The sequence below is a fragment of the Pomacea canaliculata genome, linkage group LG5, assembly GCF_003073045.1.
Source record: "Pomacea canaliculata isolate SZHN2017 linkage group LG5, ASM307304v1, whole genome shotgun sequence".
In the NCBI taxonomy this organism is placed as follows: Eukaryota; Metazoa; Mollusca; class Gastropoda; order Architaenioglossa; family Ampullariidae; genus Pomacea; species Pomacea canaliculata.
In genome coordinates this window covers 15,499,805-15,520,475 of record NC_037594.1, presented here as the reverse complement: position 1 = coordinate 15,520,475, position 20,671 = coordinate 15,499,805, and the positions used below count along the sequence as shown (strand labels likewise).

Sequence of the window (20,671 nt, the reverse complement as noted above, 5' to 3'; positions counted from 1 at the left end):
TATATACAAGGAATGTGGTGGGGACTTTACGGTGGGTAAGGGGTGGACAACCACAGAAGGCGACTCAGTGAGCAGCAGCTTTAAATGTAGTAAAACAACAACAGAAATTATTACACCAGCAGAAGCTACTGGAGAAATATAAATTCATCACCTCTACTCCAATCGTCGTCATCATCAGCAGCAACAACAGGAGTAACAATAATAACATAGAAACAGCAATGACAGCAGCAACAGCAATAACAACCGCAACAACAGCAGCACCAGGAACAGTAGCAACGAAAAGATCATAAGCCACAGCAGAAGACGTCCATCTGGCCGCACTCCGCCTCGTTCTGTACGACCGAGGGAGGCCGTGGAGGTCTGTGACCCACGTGCGAGTGACGTCCATGACAAGAGTAAATAAATGTGACGGGGCATATAGACAATCTGCAGTTCGACGTGGGCTATTAGCTGACACGATTGGGCGCCGATAAAGAAACGTTACGTCGAAGTGATCGCTGGTCCTTGTAAACCACGTTGCCGCCCCTACCCCGGCGTCTAGACTCGGTGTATTTTGATGACACGTGACAGACGTAGAGAGTTCTCTTTCGTAGCATCATCCACTTAGCCCTGTGACAGCGCCATCTGCGCTCTGACGCCCTTACATTAGATGCCTCACTCTAGCAAACACCAGAGCGAAGTGTGCAAAGAAGACAGCAGTACGTACAGCTTTTGTGTGTGTGCGCGCGCATGAGTTACACTTTGTGTTCACTCAGATGGAGATCGAGTTCACATCAGAAACCTATGGTGTGTAATAGAAAATAACATAATACGTTCGGTTAACTAAATGTAATCCGTTTTTTTTGTTGTTTTTTTTTATTTTTTTTTTTTTTTGCTTCTTAGATGCGACTGATAATCGCTGTCTTGTGATATTCGTGGGGATTCAGCTCTCTCTCAATCGCCTACACCACAAATTTGTATTACTGACGATTTTTTTCCAATTAACTACTAAAACGAGAAGAAGATCTAAGAAAAACGTGTGTCTTGGAAAAATATTTAGTTTTTCTTTTTAATTAGATATTAATATCAGAAAAATGTGAATTACATTGGCAAATTGGGTACAGCACAAAATTATCAAAGAGTAAATTATTATAAAGATAATCCAAATTTATTTTATTTTGCCATTTATGTAAACTGCAATAAGTTTTAGCTATGTTTCCTTTAAAAAAAAAAAAAGCCTTCACTCGTAAAAAATAAAAATGTAATACCATGTGTAACACTTTATGAAGCACGGATGAAATTCGTTATCTATGGGACGCAACTCTTCTTACATGGCTGGCTATTCTCTGTTGGTTAATGCCCCTCATGCCGACCAAAAGAGTTGGGGAACAGACTTCAATGTCTGTGAGTTGGGGAGTGAATGTGCAGCCGCCACAGAGAGAGGGATGATTTCCCAGTCCCCAATCAATCACACAGTGAAGTTAATTTCTTAATGCGCACGTGAAAATTCACACACACAAACACAGCGGGTAGGGAGAAAGAAAGAGGACACAGCTAACAACTCAGGATTTGCGAACTTCGGTCGTGCCAACAGACTAGTCACAGATTGAGTCTGTTGTAACAGAGTAATCACAGATTGAGTCTGTTGTACAGCCAAATGTGAAGCGCTGAAAGGTCCCCTAGCTCACTGTGAAAAGCAATCAGTCGAGCCGTTGCTAGGCAAAAAATAGAAAACTCCGGGCTGCGTTCATATCCGGCCAGCATGTCACTGTACACGCCACGGTCCAGGAGCTGGCTGCTCTTATCTGTACATCCTGTTACGCAATGCAGTATAAAATGAAACTAATGTGTGTCTTAGCACACTTTTCCTTCTCTACAGTCCTGTAGTCGAAGTCTGGGTGGTGGTTCTAAAAGTTGTTGATAGAATGGGTCAAAGTTCATATTCTCTGTTGTGTAAGAAGAAAGAAATTCGAATTTTAATAAACGGTAAGTAATATTTCTGATCATCACTTTTCATAATTATGTGATTAATTATTTCAACAACTTTGTCAGCAGTGTATTACATATACATGAACTGGATGGGAAAAAAAGGAGTGGGGGATCTTTTTTACATATATATATGCTGGGCGTCGATTAGCGTCAGTCCCTAGAATTATAGGTATATATATATTTCTTTCATATGGAACCACCAGTAATTAGTAATATCTCAGAACCGAGAAAATAAACCCGCTCTAAGACAGCCTACATCAGCCCAACATATTTAGATCCTTTAGTTGCCCCAATACAGCTATTATTATTGCTAAATATGCATTAAAATCGCACATAATTCTAAACCAAAAGCCAACAGGAAGTTAACGCCCAACCCCACAGTCTGTTTACAGGGTAGATGTTTGATATATAGTATTTTTTAAACTCCAGTTATTTCAGACGACCGCGCCCCCCACTCATTTAGCTAGCCTCACAGTCATGCATATGCATGACAAAAGAAAATAGCCAAGTATTGTAACTGATAATGACCATAGGGCTCTATTGGCCTTGCTCAGCCAAGGTGCTTAAAGTGCCACTTTGATGAGAGACAAAGGGTCGTGGTCACTAAATCAAGTTTTTCATACCTTTCACTGATCAGTACATACAATCAAAGATTGTGCTTATGATATTGAGTAAGCTCAAATAGTACACTTCGAGTGTGTTCGCAGGCTTACATGATAATTTTGTACCTTATAACAGTTAATTTCATAAGTAAACATTTTTAATGTGATTTTGTTTACATTTCGTATAATTTATTGGTTTGGTACAAACTATCAAAATGATGATGTTGATACATTTAGAGACATATGATTTTTTAAAGTGGAATTTATACTGTGTAGGACTAGATGCAGCTGGCAAAACAACTGTGTTATATAGAATGAAGATGGGTGAAACTGTAACCACTATTCCAACAATTGGTAAGAAACCATTTTTACAAAAAACTTTTTAAAAGTTAAAGTAAAAGAAAGATGTTCATTTGTGTAGAATTGGCAAAAGCACAGAGAGAAAGGAAAAAGAGTGAAGACACAGATGTCCATTGTGAAGACTGCTTTCAATCTTAAAATTCCAGATAGTTAATCATTATATAAATGTATTTATAAAGCTATAGATTGCTAGGAAAAAATCTAACATGCATGTTATAAAGAAATCTATGTATATACACATCTGTATAATATTTTCAGTAGTGCTAATTAAGACATTTGTTTCCAGAAACATTAAAAAATAATCCATTGTCTAAAATGTGCTCTGGGTGTAAATACCATATCTAAATGTTCTTGCTGTGGCTAATTAAATTTTACTGACTGACAATGCTACTGTCCAGGTTTCAATGTAGAAACTGTGAATTACAAAAATCTACATTTAACAGTGTGGGATATAGGAGGAAGAGACAAAATGGTAAGTAGATTAGCATCCAGAAATTTGTGAAACAGTCTATGACAGCATGCTGCTTAGAAGTTACTGCAGCACCTAATAGCTCTGTTCTATTGTTTTTTTTTTTGGAAATGACAAAAACAAACGACTGAATATTTCACTCACTATATTTTTTTTCAAATTCAATGTTCTTTTTTAAATCACTTTTATCAACATGTATTATTACAACTTTTTGATCAGCACTCTTTATAGAACTAATGTATTCATTTACAAACACACTCAAATTGCAATAGTGTTATAAGCTGCACTATAGTAATTCTTCTTGGCTAATTATTCGCCATCCATTGGTTTTCTAAATATTTTCCTCTGTATATGAAGATTTAAATATCTTTTTTAAATTGTTTATATCTATTTATAATGATGGATTGAGAAGTTTTGAACACGTCAGAATAATGTAATAGAAATAAACTGTTGTTATATTGGGTCAGATAATCTGTTATTTTCAGAGGCCTTTGATACGTCACTACTACCCTGGCACAGATGCACTCATATTTGTTGTGGACAGTGGCGACAGAGAACGTCTTTCCTATGTTACTGAAGAGTTGCACAATATTCTGCGTGAATATGAACTCGAAGGTGTTCCTGTTGCAATTATGGCCAACAAACAGGATCTTGCCAACTGCATGACTGTTGAAGAGATTTCAAAGGCACTTCGAATTTCCGATGAACAGAAACGTAGAGGTAGGAAGATAAACCTCAGTAAAAGAAATCATTCCTGTTGGTTTTTTTTGTTTTGTTTTGTTGGGGGGGCGGGGGGGTTTGGTTGGTTTGCTTTTCTTTAAATGTTAGTTACTTGGATTGATAAAAGAATTCAAACTAAAGAAGCTTTTATGCTGATGACCTCCATTTCTTGCCATCTTTCCCTGCCTTTCCTAATCCCTAATTTGTTTGGGGATTTTGTATTTTTTTACAAATTACAAACTGTGTTACTGTATGTTTTTCACACTACTCATTTGTTCAAGCTCACCGTAAAAGGAAAAATATGTGATATTAATAGTTTCGTTATTATTATTTGCCTGAGTGTATGAGAAACATTTAGGATGGCAATATTAGATGCACATTTTGATAAATATTTTTGTAGTTGTGGAACCTAGCTTCACAGACCATAAATATTCCTTTTCTCTGCATGAGAATTTTAGCAGAAGAGCTCACGTGCCACTATAGGAAACAGGTATTTGAGAAACCTCCTGGAAAAGAATTAAAGATACACAGCAAGAAATAAACCAAATATATCTAAACAGAATAACTCTGCCATTAAATATTGTGTCATATTTCATACCATTGCAAGTGTCAACATGTAACATGTCCTTATTCCTTCTTGAAAATAAATCTTTCTGTTGCAGATATCACAGCTTTTGCAACATGTGCTGCGACGGGTGACGGACTGTCAGAGACTCTAGAGTGGCTTGATGATCAGCTTGCTGCAAAGCAAGCCAAGCATGCAGTAATCAAGCCACTTATAAATGCTGTACCAAGCAGTGTTGCCAGATTTTCAGGTTCAGTTTCCGAGGCTGTGAAAGACACCTTTGCTTACATGATGGCTTGGTTTTCTGCTCCGTCCTCAAACGAAGGCTCATAGCACTTATGAACTGTTTCTTTTTTCTACCTCATGCTTTATGTTACAAATATTAAAGCAGTGTTAGTAAGTACTCTTTCAGATGGTAATTCTGTTCAACCTACAAACATCTGCATATGTGTTTATTTGCAAGTACATTTGTGTGCTTGTGCACAAACACATATACACACAAATACATGGAGCAGCAGATCCAAATTAACTGAGGCAATCAAGCCCCATGTCAGTACGCCATTGCATTTAAATTTTGTGGCTCAATCTAGTTTTCTGTTATTATGCACTCTACTCTGTCATGTCTTAGTGGAGACTTGATCAAGTCCAATGTTAATATTTACCATGTAGTTAAATATCCACAAAGATTTAATCACAATAATCCCCTAATCCATTATACCGATTTATTAGTAATTTGATCATTTGTGATAAAATGGTTTAATGGCAAGGTAATTATTTAATGTAGGTGCAGAGATGGAATGACTACACTAGAAATAGACATTTCAAGTATTGGTACAATGCACAGACTGTTCAATATAAAGTGGATACCTTTTCTACAACTGACGCACATCTGCCACTCAAGAAAACAAAAAGAAGTCATGTATTCACATGAATTCATTGTTTAACAAATGCAAGCTAACATAATTTGTCCTATTTTTGCATGTAATAAATTTGTGAAAATGTTTTATTTCCAATTATGTCTTCATTAAATGCAGTTTTAAAAGTTTGGGATGTGGTGAAAAGTACATATACCTAAAATGTATAACTGCACACAAAAAAACTTCTAAATGTACACTTTAACCAGGTAACAATTTTCAGAATAGCTCACAAATCACCATCCTATTATTCTTGAAGGAATACTTCTTATGATGCTCCCCAAACGCATGTCACTTGTAAAATCTTGTCATCTATCTTAATCAGTGGTTAGCAGAGCAAAACTTCTTATACTTTGCCACCTGGGAAATATCTCCCTTGCTCACCACTTGAAGCACTTATTAATGATATCAGTAATTATACATTAATGATATACGGCAGTTATATTAGAAATGTTTATTTGAAGTGTTTTTTATGATAGTTTAAACTCAAGATTTAAATACTCTGTAAATCAATCATTCATACTGTTTTACTGGGATTCAATGTAATTGTTTAAATAACTAGTGTTATAAAACAATTTTGATGAGATTTGCCATTAGTATGTCTTTTAAATGGATCAACATAGTGCTGTGCATTGTGATACTGTGAGCAAAATGTATTCATAATGTGGAAATGCCGAGAGAACACGGGGGATTTTGTTTTTAAATCCTCTACCTCATGTTTTTTTCATTCACAAGAGTAACTGCAATACTGGTAATATTCAAATGCTTTCACAAACCAAAATTGTAAAGACTGCTTCAGTAAATAAAGCGCTTATCGAAAAGAATTGTGAAAATAGAGTTATTACCGACATGTACACTAGAAAAAGACTTGATCCTTTGTGGAGGAGACATCCTCTTCAGAGCCAAAATCCCTTTTACCACATGGCATGCTACTGGCATATTTGGTACACATTTTTTTTCATCCACAGAAGTAGTTCTCCAAAAAACATTGGCTTATAGACCAGTATATCACTGAACTCAACTAGCTTGGCCATGACTCAACCACTGATGCCTTGACCACTATCAAGGGACCATTTGACCACCAATAACAAATTATTTGCATCAGTCATTACAAACATCCATTTAAATCAGCCAATCAGATACTTGGATTATTAAACATTAGGTTTTTTTTCCTATGTGGTTTCATGCCAGTGATCTTGTGTCACTGTGTCATTTTAGGCTTCTGAACAAGTCCATTAGTGCACACCTAAAAAGTAACAATAGACTGGTAGTTTTTAGGCATGCACTCCAGCTGACCTTGCATGCATTCACCGCCTTTTTTGGAGCTACTGCCTAAAAATAAAGATAACATAGATGTACAGGGTAAAAACTAAAAAAGTATGAAAATTGCTACTAGACATGGCTAAGACTTTCTAGCATATTAATTTGTTGCAGTAATGGTCAGAGGTCAAGTAATCTAATTACAGTGATTGTCTCTATGCAGTAATCATTTCACATTGTGATCTAGATTTTCAAGTTATCAAGTCATCATTGCATTACAAGCTGCATGAGCAAAGCCTGGAGGGTCTCATGGTAATCAGGGTATTGGTATTTCAATTTGTTGGTCTATAGCCTACATTTATATGAAATGTACCTTATTTTAAAAAAATAGCTGCAATGTATTTTTAACAAAATTACTAGCTTAAAGAAAACCTTTCAACACTGTTTAAAAAATGGAGCCTTCTGTAGATTTTGTGATAGGAACATCTTAAAAAGACAACACAGATGACACATGAAGAGAACAGGTAAAGGTCTAAGAAAAGCATTACTACATTGCAACCAGGGTAACTGCACAACAGGAGAACTGTGCAAAATTCAGGTAGTGAAATTGTTCCATGTTGACTGCAGAGGACACTAGGGCTTAGTGTTATACTTTCCTCTGCAATCATAAATTATTTTTATAACTAAACATTATAAATTTATATTATCTAATAAAATTCAGCTTAAGAAATTTAGGAAAATGAACTGACAATTATATCAAATAGCTGTAAAGTCTGAGGCCAAAGAGGAACAAGTCTAAAGAAAAATATGCACATGCATTGCTTGCACAGCATCATAAATATCTGATGGCAACCATGCAAGCCAAACCACAAGAAGTACAGTTTACTCACATAAAATTAAACTCGAAAATGCCCATTAAACTAGATGAACCTGTTATTAGTACCAACAAAACATTCCATTACACTCATTCCTGCAGAGAAACGCAATGCTCATTGCCCTCTGACCAGCACTAAGAGGTTAATCACATTTGTAGCACAATGTTCAATGACTTTTTTCTTTAAGTACTCGCATCAGTACATTTTCAGGTTATGCAGCTTTCAATGTTTTACAACAGTAAAGTTTGTAATCATATTAACTGGCAAAGAAGTGAAATGCTAAAGACTGAAGAGCACCACTATTTACTCATACCTTACTAGTAATTTACTTTAACACTTACAAGTTCAGTAAAATGCTTTTAAAATTTCACTATATATTCTAATTCACATTTTCACACAAAAATGAAGGTCAACATTTGCTTCTTTTTTTTTTTGGAAGCAAAAATGAACAAAGGTAATTTCAATTTACTTACCCTTCATTTGAAAGTTTGTCAAAAGACTTTTTAACACCAACACTTATCTGTATATGCTCTTTTAAAGGCAAATAGAATAAGAACTAAAATGATTTACCCATTTGTTAAAAATATGTTGGGTATATATATTAGATATTTATACCTAAAACTAAATAATGTTAACAAAAAAGATATGTTTAATGATCTTCATTAAAAATGTGCACCATGGGTCACTAATTATTATCTCTTCACAGCTTTTACAAACACCTGTAGTTGAAAAACTATTTTTCATCCATAACTTACCTAACAACCCTGAATAACAAAGATTTAAAACAAAAGAAAATATTTGAAGAGCTTACATTTTTAACACATAAGCACACTAACAATTTTTTACTTTAGCAACAAAGGAATGGAATTTATTGACAAGGAGTTCATCGCTCACTATACACTATTTATTCTCTGCATGACTATGCCATCATCCCCTTTTTCCCCACTCTCAATGTGATCCCGGTTCTTATCCAAAACTGTCCTTTTGTTCATGAAGATGATGAGCCTTTAGAGCTCTTCATACAGAACAATTCAACACGGCCCTAACTAAAATGGTTCGTATGACCTAAAACATAACATTTTTATTCAGTACAGAAACCAGCACCAGCAAAAAGCATTCATACATTGTCATTATACAAGCCAACAATCACCAGGTGAAAAATGCACTCTATCATGAAGAAAACTCAAGCACAAAAAAATCACCACAGACTTCGTTTTGTTTGTTGTAGTCAAAGATGTATTACTAGCAGTAAATATGTACAGTACACTTATGCCAAATAGGGTGGGGTGATACAATCATCAAGCATTTTCAATTTCCGAGAATCTTTGGTGTTCATACAGACATAAATATTTATGTTATATATATAAACTTAACTGGGAACAGTGTTCCACAAAAAATTATCCCCAGAAAACCATTAGTGCATTAACCATTCAAATTATATAATCTTCAGGAAATCAGCAACCAGAAAAAAAGATCAGTTCTCAAAATTTTTTTTACAAACTTTCGTTCCCTGTTTCCTGAACCAGATCCTTTCAGTGTGAGATGAATGAAGTAGTTATGCAGTTTATTGACTATGATGCAAGACGAATGAAACAGTTTGACAATACTAAATGGCAATTCAGAAAAAAAGCTCATTTACTTTATCAGCAATAATGAAATTAATGATCTGGTGTTATCTCAACATCATAAAACTCACTTGAATAAATGCATTCACATCTGAACAAGCCTATCATGATCCTCTTGCAAGGAATGGCATGTTTATCAAGTTGAAATGATGAGTTCTTGCATGCAGTCATAATCCAGTAAACTGTAGTTTTCAGGGGCAAAAATTTAAGGAGCATCCCATTCACGAATTTTCTCCAGTGCCATCGTCTTACAGTCTTTCAATAGGACAAATGTTTGACACCTGTCACCAGCTTTAAAAATGGCCAATAAGATTTCCCTTTCAGTCAAGAGAAGAGGGAACCACTGCCGCCAAGTTGCAATACTTTTTCAGGTAGATAAACATTCTGAAAAATTCAATGAAAAATGTATTACATAATAATGAGTCTTTAAATTATGTTTCTTTTAATTTTTTTTAAATGTCTGCACAAAAATTTTCACCTGTTTTAGGACGTACAAACCTGTACAACAATTTAATACACATGTATTTCAGAAGTACAGACCAGAATTAAATGGTTCCATATCATTAGTTCTGTCCAGTGTACTTGCTAGCTCTAGAAAATAGTGTCACTTCAGCTGAGCTCATGCAATCACAATCTTTACCATATTTATCCTAGTTTAGGATAAAGTTTTCAGAAGGGGAGATTTTTGATACAATACCAGCTAGCAAAACAATTTGAGCCACTTCTGCTTAGTCATTATACCAAGCTCAGGTAAGCTAACAGGCTGTCTAAATGTGCTTCTTTAACAGAAGCAACTTATTCTGCAGAAGTATTTGAATACATGCACTGTCTGGTACTCACACAGCAGCCCCAAGAAAGAATGTGCAGGCATGAGTCAAAAGCAAAGTAGATAAGTTCTCCAGGTGGAAAATGTTTGTCTTCATCACTGGTGACTTTCGTATGCTTAAAGGCGTACGACGTGGTTTGGATATTGGATGGCGAAACTTTCCATTCCAGTCACTAATAACAAGAAAAAAAAAATGAAAGAAAGAATAAAAACTGGCATTACATATTCACTCTTACCTTCTATTTCTCATCTCCCTTTATTTCCCCAACTCAAGCTTGCATGCATGAGTGTGTATGCACTTGTGCAAACATTCATATGTATACATTCCCATGTGAAAAATTCTTCCTTTTTTTGTGGTGCAGTTTTATTTTCTTAGACACATACACCCCTCTTAACACTATTCTTGTTTCAGTTGGTTTTTATTATGTCTTATTACATGTGTATGCTTATATGGTATAAACAAGCTGACATCATCTTACCCTTGAGGCTGAACTTCTGGTCCACTAGACCAGTCCCATATCCAGTCTGTACCAGGATCCTATCAAACAAATGTCATTATTCTGCATTCTGCTTTCACAATATGAACAAGTTTAATAAGCAAATAATGTTTCATAATAATCCATTATAAAAAATGTTGCAAATATATAAATGACTGACGAACAACAGCTTCAGGTTAGAATCATCTGTGTTAAGCAAAATATGAATGATGTTCCATGAATTGCTTAGGGGGAAAAAACCCTAGATGTGACCTGCAATGCTCCTCTTTCAATACAACTTTATTGATCCCTGGGGGCAATTTAAGATAGTACTTGTACTAGCCCTGTGGGACCCCGGGGTATGCTTGCCTAGCGAGCATTGTAAGAATAGGGTCCCTGCCATCCAGCCAGGCATGTCGTAAGAGGTGACTACGGTGGACACCTCACCTAGAGGTAAAATATGTTGTGGTAGGGCTAACAACCCCACAATGTAAAAAAAAGCATGTTACCAAAACTGAAACCAGAAACTCGTACTACATAATGTATACATATATAAAAGAGATAATATTAATGTAAGTGTTGAAATAGTGTCTCTCTCACACACATATTCTCTCTCCCACACACACACATATTCCCAACAACAGTGGATACAGTTGGTGACCCCATGCCACCTCAGGCTAGTACAAGATCACGACCAGTAGAGTTTATCAAGTGAATAGCACGTGGAATAAATGAGTTGCAGTGTCTATTGGTTCTGCATACAGGCATCGCGTACCTACTGCCATACCACAAGAGTGAAAACAGAGGGGATGTGTGATGCCTTCCTGAAGATTTGCTGATGACATAAAGCTGCCAAATCCCTCTGCCTGTATTCAGTGACCTTGGAACAGATATTAACAAGGAAGACAAGACTGTTCCTATTCCCTAGGGAGAGGCTGTAGAACCAAGAGATGAAAGAAAAAGTGACGAGACTTTCAATGAAGGACTGATAGAAGTGAGTGAGGATGACAGAGCTGACAGGGAAAGATCTGAGTTTCCATAGGAGGTACAGTCGTTGTTGGCTCTCATGGAGAATAATATCAGCATTGATGTCCCATTTATGCTTGTTATCAAAGATAATACCTAGATATTTGTAAGAGTTGACTACCTCGATGGCATCATCATGGATAATACTGATGACTGCCTCATGTCTGTTCATCCAAAAGTTGAAAATCACTTCCTTAGTCTTTGAGGCATTCAAGACAAGAAAGTGTTCGTCACACCAATGAACAAAGTCAGGAAAAGCGCCACTATGATCATGTTCACCATTATACAAAAGATACAGCAAGACAGTGTCATCAGCAAATTTTACAAGTTCCAATCCGTAATGCTTCTACAACTGTTAGTATATAGTATGAAGAGTAATAGAGACAACTAGCAGCCTTGAAGGGACAGGTGACAACAGGATCTGAGAGAAGACTGTTAGCAGAAACTCTGTTGCCTGTTTGTTAAAAAGTTCAGGATCCAGAGAACTAGTGAAACAGATGGTTAAAAGCAGAAGAAAAATCAGCGAAGAGAAGCCTGGCATAAGCTCTGGGTTTCCCAAGATGATTGTACAGAGTATTTAGTACAAACAACTTATCATCATCGATACCTCTTCCAGGTCTGTAGGTAAACTGCAGCGGGTCATGACGTGGATCAACAGTAGTCATTAACTCACTCCTAACAAATTTTCTCAAGTGATTTCATGATGATTGAAATAAGAGCGACTGAAGTAGTTGGGGTGACTGGGCCTAGTGATTTTAGGGACAGGCACAATGTGCGAAAGTTTCCAAATATCAGGAATGTGACCAGAATCCAGACAGCTGGAATAGATGTTGTAAAACTCCACTAAGTTGTTCGGCACAGTAATGAAGGGTGCATCCACAGTCCCTTCTGGACCAGAAGCCTTGTTAACATTTACTCGCCTAAAAAGATCTTTGACAGAGGACTGGGTAATCACTTATTCATGCTCAGAGACCAGGGACTGTTTTAGAGTGGAAACCTTGTGGGAGAAGTCATGTATCTCAAAGCGGGCATAAAAAGAATTATATATATATATAAGCATGTTGGAAATATCATACTAACACTCAATCAGTATCCTTGTCTATAAAAGACAACCCACACTGCACACTTGACCGGCAAGAAAGGGCAGTCAGTGAGTATTAATTCCAAAACTGTTCAGTCCTAACATCAAGCAAATCCATCTTAACTTTCAAAGTTCTTACTTAACATCAAAACAGTCAAGCTAAATCTTTGTTCATGACTGCACCTCACAAACCTGAACAGTAAACTAGCAGTGTGCACATACAGGTACTCCCATGTGTGCCTGACTGCACTTAATGCCCCTGCCTTATGAAATACCCCCCCCAAAAAAAAACGTTTAGGTCAGCGTAAAAAAAACAGATTTATATTACCTACCACAAAACAAAAAGTTTCAATTTGGCTTACCTCTTTTGTCTTCCAGTCACCTGTAGACCACTCTGAATTAGGACTGTGTGGACTCTTTGGGCTACAGAAGAACAACAGTTTATGAGTGTTTTGGCATGCTTCACCTAACCAATGACTTTAATGGAGGTGAAGTAAATTATCTTCAATACTCTGTGCGATAACTGCTTGATAGAGAAAATATGTAAGTTTGAGGATACACAATCTTAAATCATTGTAAAATTATAAACATTTTTAAAACAAAAACTGACAGCCACCAAGAATTATTTCTATGCAACATAGTTCACTTTTAGGTCACAAGAGCACACGAACACTGTAATGTGATTAAACATAAGTGTCAAGCTCATGTGGTGTTACCTGGTTCAAAATGCTCCTGACTTCCCCTAAAACTTGGGAACCCCAATTATAAAAATGTATTCTTTAAAAACTCTTGAAATTCCAGTTCCTACAACACCATTAAAGAGTAATCTTCAGGAATTCATTAAGGATGTTCCCTCTTTTCTTATCCCTCCTCCCTTCTACTTCTCCAGTCTCTCTGGAAACAACCTCCAAAGAAATGTTTTTGATCAGGAAGGAATGTTTACCACAATCAACATATGCAGAGCATATCCCAGACAAAGTGCTTAGAGAATAACTAGCAGGTGTAAGTCTTAAACACTTGAAGCATGGCTGAGTACAATGATAAAGGGTAACAAATATGCTTTGTGCAGCACCTTCCCCTAGCAGAAGACTCTTTACTGTTGGCATGGGATGGAGTTCTAGACTCTCGCTGTGCTTCAATCAGCAGTTTTTCAAGACTGCCATTATAAATAGAAGGGTGTGGTGTCTCAATTGTTGGTTCTGCTGGTGGTGTGGCAGTTTGCAGCTCCACCCAAGAATCTGCAAAGAGTTATTGAAGGTTAACATTGGTCAAACATAACATTAAACTCAAAGTTGCTGACAGGTTAACATTGCTCTCTTATTGCTGATCATTAAAAAAAGTTATGATGATTATTTTGTCTACTAAAAACAAAATGGGAAGAATACACATGGACTGACTTAAATTTGTCCCTGAAAACATCAGCCAATATGAAACATCAAGCACATATTAATGAGGTAATGCCTACTTCTATGATAACTTAAGGATTATGGTTTATAACAAGAAGGAAAGTACTTCAATGATCACACATCTGTCTCTCACATAAACCGTGAGAACATTGGACTGATGTTAATATTCTATATACTTAACACATGTCTTTTCTTTGATCCTACATTAACTCACAGCCCACCATCACTCCTGCCAACCTGCTATTCCCAAATTATATTATATCGTTAATATTTATGGAGAACAAGTTAAAAGTTTTCTCTCTGATGATGATCAAGCATGATTACTCTCAATATTAAAACTGGCCTGTCAAGTTGTAGCACCTTTCCCTAGCAGCCAATTGGCCTATCACTCATAACAGCTAAGAGCTATGAGAGCTTAATATAAAAGCAAATACCTAATGTTACTATATTTCTCATGGTTCTTTTATCCTGCAGGTTTTATAATATATACATACACAAACATATTATTCCATATTTTCTAAAATAAGAAATTGATTCTCTACCTGACCATCTTGAAGCAATAAAAATTCAATGTACATATATATCCTAAAGGTACAGGTGAGTCATGCTGCATTCATGTTTCAGCCTGTATTACCATTAGATGCTGGTTTTAATGACATGTTTATCAATGAACAAATGAAAATATTGTATTATTTAGTGAAATATAACTTATATCTGCATCTAGACCTGTTCTACAAATTTTGATGAAGACCTTTTCAGTGCTTAGTTCTTTTGACAGGAGAGAACAGGTAATCTAATGAATGTACTTTTGTGAAAGGGAATTATTTCTGATACCAATATTTTTTGCTTGACCTATCAAGTTGACAACTAGTACTCTCATACACACAAAAGCTCACACTTGTACACATCCACACATGCATGAGTGCAAAAGAAGAAACATAATGCTCCTTACACATTTTTATTTGACAAAAATCTCAGCTGACACGATAATGTTTCTTCTGGCATCAGGCCAGAAAAAAAAATAATTTATAATATAAAATTTGAGAGGGTAAATGTCGCCCTAATCTCCAGAGCTCTTTTATCCTCATGACAATGTGATGTGAGACATGACAGCTGTAAATGTGACTATTTACATTCTTCCCCTTTCCACTTAGTACATTTTCTAGATTTTCCTCTCGCACTGAAATCATTACATGAACAGCCTACTACCACAATGATGGAAACTTCCAAGTTACATCAATCATATCAATCCTCACAACGAAATGAAATAGAATAACTCCTTGATGTTTTTTCTCTAGTCTTGGATATTTTATGACTGCATCTCTGTCTTCCTTGATCCAGAAATAGCTTGTCTTCTGACCCCATTTTTGCACTGATAGCTTGTTCTCACCTTGACATTCTCAAATTTCAAGACAACCAGTACATGTCTGCATTACATCATCACTACTTTGTCTTCTCCTTTGTTTCTTTTTTTCCAAGCATTACTGTGTTTTTCCTCAGTGCCATTATAAAATTACTGATTTCCTTTTTAAAAGCAGACACTTGTTCATCACAGGGCACTATATATTTTTTTTGCTCATTAGCACTATTGTGATGTTTTTCCTTTTTGCTGTCATAACCTCCTACTATGGTCTTGGAAAACAGTACACAAGAACAGCATAAGAAAAAGGAAATGATCAGTCATTTAAATATCAGTTGCGAGCTGCCACCTGCAAAGGTGAGAATAACTGGTGTCTTGTGTGCCGGATCTGTACTTGTGTTATAAGATAGCATAAAGAAACATAGCCAGTCATCCTGCCTTCTCATGCATTGTCCCAGACCTGGTACATCTCACATTTCCACCAATGTATCAGTCACTGAAGTTTTTTCCTGATGATATCATGCGTAAGAACCTTTTAGCATATAAAAATGCTTAGGATGAATAAGTTTTGTTGAATAAAATGTTTTCCTCTCTACTAACCAAAATGTGAAATGGCAAAGTTATACCGTACCAATACCTGTAATGCTGCATGACATACTATTTATGCTATAAAGAGGAGTGAAGGTAGGAAGAATAAATTAACACAATTCTATCAATTTTAAATTGGCCATTAGGTTAGTCCCAAGAAGGAGACATTTGCTATCAACCAAACTAAAAAGGATTGAAATGAAATCTGGGTTCACAGAATACTCTTGCATCTATACAGCTATGACTATGAATCCTGCGCCATCAAAATAACCATCTGGCAGTAAGATCTAGCTAACTGATGTATAAATGTGCTAATAATAGGAATACATGCTTCACATTGTTGAAAGCTACTTCATGGACTTGGCATGGCTAATCGCACTCATAGTATAATACCTGTTTAATTTTTTAAGAAAAAAATATAACAACATAATGACAAAAACCCCATTAAATTCCAGTGCTTGATCACTATATATCAGATTTTAATTACTATTACAGATCTTTCGATCTCTTACATTTTTTTCCAAAAACGTAGAAAACATAAACCGACAATGAAACAACTAATCAAACGAGCAGCGCGATATACATTTAGCAATGTCAATTGGCAAAACACAGTTGCACGAGCACTTAAAATAATCACAACAAAGATGGCCAACTACACCACTTCAGCAACTAGAAGAAATTATATGATTCTCTCTTACCATTCAAATCGCTCTGTTGCTCAGGCTTCTGAGATAAAGCCATCACAAAATGGAGGCAGTGGCTGGCAGGTTCGTGTGAGAAGCAGACGGGCTGTTGGTTTCTACGTTCTAGCTGTCACGGTACTGTGTTGATGTTTAGCCTTTATTTACAATGACGTCATATCTTGATCATGTGATCGTAGGCAGCGCCCTTCCGCGTTTCAGGGGAGACAACTTTCACGTGTTGAAAGCAGACGACGTGGTCATCATGCTACAGGCGAGAACTTCATGGTTGTATATATATATTTCTCTCACACATAGTGTGAGTGAAGAGCCATCATTCATAATTTTCGCTTCCTGAAAGTGAGTTATACATCTAAGAAACAATCTGTGGCACGTGGCATATAAGCAATTATCGATCTGCTTAGCGACCTTCACGATACTGCGATGTATCCCTATATTAGGCCTATACAATCGAATACTGTATAATGTTTTTGAGTACAATAGTGCGCTGCAAGTATGCGACTTTGCGCAAGCGCGCACACACACATTAAAGTAAAGGCGCGCAGTAAAGGCATAAATCAAAGTTAGAGACATATCTTGTACATACAAAACGTGGCAGCTATATATAAGCGAGCCGCTGGTGTACGTGTGTGTGTGTTTTCAGTACGAACTAGATTGTGGCCAAGGGAACCTCCCAAATATGTTCTCGATGCTGGAAACACACACACACAAGCATATTGACTTACAATTTATTAATTCGTGAAGGACAAAAGAACAGCTGCAGTTTTAGGAAAGAGAAAAGTACAGTGTAAAAGTTGGCCAAAGGTGTTGATCATTCCTCGGCTGGCCGTGACATGCAAACAAATTAATTTTATTAGTATATGCGCTTAATGTGGCAACGGAATCGTAGAGTCTTGGTGATAAAATCGTCGTCCTGTACTACGTAACCCGTAAGCAAACGTGCAACAGTAACTATGTAATCCACTCTTGTACCTATATACAGCAGTGATAACTTAAATTCACACTAACATATATAAAATGATTTGTCATATGTAGATACACAAAGCACCAGCTAAAGCTAAAGAGACAATTAGAATAGGGATGTTTATGGCTGGTGACCGATGCAAACTGTGATACAAAACATCCAAGTAGACACCTTATAAACACTATAAGAACACTATGCACCTATATACGCTTTGCAGACGACCTGCAGCGATCTGTATCAGGTGTCAACAGAGAACTGCAAGTCATGTCCTTACTGACAGTTCAAACACAGATCGAGAGACTCGAGGTAGGAGCAATAATGTCGACCGGCACAGAAGTAAAACATATGGAACCCACAATTTGTGTTATGCTGTCGAAAGATTGGTAGACTGTGCTAGTAACCCCACCTCTCCTGTTATACAAACATCATTTAACGAGAATGACGTAAAGAGGGGGAGGGGTTGATAACGCTGTTTACCGCAGTCTCCACAGTTAGAACTCGACCTCTCATTCTTTTATCTCTTTCGCTCGATCATTCGCTCGCTTGTTCACAAGGTCATACCGTCGGTCTAATTGTAATTGTTGTTTAGCGCCTACCCCCTCCACCCACACACAATACCTCATATAAACCATATTATATATTGCGTCTGAAAATAAACATATAAACAAAAACAATTATTGTGATTATTTTCCATTAGACAGAATGACAGCTTTCTTCTTTTTGTTATTCTGCTTCTACATCCCCGCAATTAAGCGCGCTACACGTCGATGTGGTCCGCTTCTGGTTTCAAGCAAATGTTGCTGTATTTTTTCCAGTACTTCCGAAAACCTGCTTATGTTAAAGGATACATATTACTGAGTATATATATATTCCGTTTCCTGATTTACATTCTCGAAAACTGGGCGCTGTAATTATCCAACAACTAAAATTTAACAACTCGTATTCCAGCAATATGGCTCTCAGCTGTTACATATAAAGCGACTCTTCAGCAAGTCGGTGCACCTTAGCCGAAATCGTGGCAAAGCTCACGTCCCAGCCTGCATCGTCTCGAAAAATAGCTTTGCAAATATTTTATGGGAAACTAGCCAAACATACATTCTCCTCCAATCTGCGCAAGGTCACGCCGACTTTAAGGTTTTTTTCCTTGTATTTTTTATATTATTATTCTTTTCCGGTGAAGGAGCTGAGTTCAGGCTGACCGGTCAAACATTCACTGATGCATCCATCTGCTGCGGTAGTGTCACGAACTTTAGCTGAGACACGTAAGCCACTGTACCTGCCTGACGAGCTACACGTCGTCACAAAGCTAGGCCCTCACGTCCCCTTCACCTACATTATTTGACCTGCATACCCGTTTAGGCGAGTCCAGATCAAGTGTAGTGGAGACCCAAAAGTCTCTTTGATGACTTTTATGTGTGATGCATAACTAATCCATCATAAAAGTTTCTTCTAGACCGCGTTTGCGTCTGTTAGATTCCATATATATATATAAAATAGAAGGTTATTGGTCTCAGCTTCAAATTTATACTGCGTGCGTAACTCTGTGGTTGGCCAATATAATTTTCATTATAAAAACATATAGCTTCTCCGTACTCAAAAACCTGACTCGAACACTTTGTCTATAGCCTTGACATGATCTTGGACGAAGGATGGGAGGAGATTTTATGAACACGAGAAGAATAAAAAATGATGCAAACAGTGGTGGTGATAGTGGTGGTGGTTTCACTCTGTATATAAGTGCTCAGTCGCGCGCTTGTAGTATTCAAGAGGGCTCAAAACCATCAGAAAGTCAAACAATTAAATTATGCTGATGATTTAAACAATGATGATACAAGATATGTTACGATGAGAGATCTGCTCTTTGATGAGATGTTAGGCTCTCCATTGTCCGCTTTCCTCCGACAGGAGCATTAATAATAGATTACAGTGTGCCGCTTTGAATCAGTAAGGTAAGGTCTAATTATAACCTTGTTTGTGTTCCATTTTGAACAACCGTGAACTTTTAAGAGCCCAAAGCATGACATGCGCAGAAGAGTCCGTGCCAAAGTGTTTGTTTAGATATATCATGAAAATATTTTGATAGTGACGAAAAAGTAACCAACGAAGCAACAGCAGCACCACCAATAACAGCAGCAATAACTATAATAACGAAGACGGGTACATATATATACTGGAAATATAATAATGATTAGAACAAAGCATGACATTTTCAACTTTTAATAACCCAAGCTTTTTCTGATTATTCTATTCTAGATTATTGATCTCTTCTGCTTTAATCCAATTTCTTTCCGATCTGTAGATCGACCTGTCTCATCGACATTTTGCTCTATGAACGACATCCATCAGAACGATATGGAATTTCCATTAATTTTACATAGAAAACCAAAGTAAATTTGTCTGTTGCTTTTGTAACACGCAGAGAGCCTAGCTTTGGCTGGAAAACTCGCTATAAAAGCTATAATTACATCATTAGGGATCTTGTCTTGTGTCTTGATGTCCTCTCTTTTGTTTGCTACCATAACATTGGATTGTGTCCCAGTGTGTGTAATGTACATTTTGTATCTTTTACTTTGTGTATTAGCCTTTCTCTTGTAAAACGCATGGAGCCTTCTGCTAAGTAGAGAAATTCGCTGTATAAATTCTTTTTCTTTTCTCGCCTTTTTTTTTTTTTTTTAATTATTATTAAGGGGGAAAAACTCCGTCGTTATAGAGGTTAGCTATAAAAACTTAGTTACTTCTCTTATTTGTTGGCATTATGAAAATGTTTTATTAATATTTCTAACCGCTGTTTTCATAACTCTGCACGATTTGATATATCGTTACAAAATTTTAATGTTAAATAATTTCATGAAATACATCTGTAATCAACTACGTTAATCAATAAT

The 20,671-nt window shown here is 36.6% G+C and overlaps 2 protein-coding genes across 2 annotated transcripts; one reads left to right on the top strand and one right to left on the bottom strand.

Moving 5' to 3' along the window:
* The first annotated feature begins 1,397 nt into the window (after nucleotides 1-1,397).
* Nucleotides 1,398-6,422, top strand: LOC112564134 (ADP-ribosylation factor-like). Its single transcript, XM_025238739.1, has 5 exons — nucleotides 1,398-1,965; nucleotides 2,847-2,924; nucleotides 3,329-3,402; nucleotides 3,885-4,119; nucleotides 4,782-6,422. The coding sequence occupies exons 1-5, from the start codon at nucleotides 1,905-1,907 to the stop codon at nucleotides 5,015-5,017; spliced, it is 684 nt and encodes a 227-aa protein (XP_025094524.1). The 5' UTR covers nucleotides 1,398-1,904; the 3' UTR covers nucleotides 5,018-6,422.
* A 1,600-nt stretch (nucleotides 6,423-8,022) lies between these two features.
* On the bottom strand, nucleotides 8,023-16,990 carry LOC112564133 (BCL2/adenovirus E1B 19 kDa protein-interacting protein 3-like). The gene is made up of 6 exons (XM_025238738.1): nucleotides 16,820-16,990; nucleotides 13,840-14,005; nucleotides 13,130-13,190; nucleotides 10,664-10,722; nucleotides 10,199-10,357; nucleotides 8,023-9,742 (listed from the first exon to the last, which is right to left on the bottom strand). The coding sequence occupies exons 1-6, from the start codon at nucleotides 16,860-16,862 to the stop codon at nucleotides 9,679-9,681; spliced, it is 552 nt and encodes a 183-aa protein (XP_025094523.1). The 5' UTR covers nucleotides 16,863-16,990; the 3' UTR covers nucleotides 8,023-9,678.
* Between the last annotated feature and the right edge of the window lie 3,681 nt (nucleotides 16,991-20,671).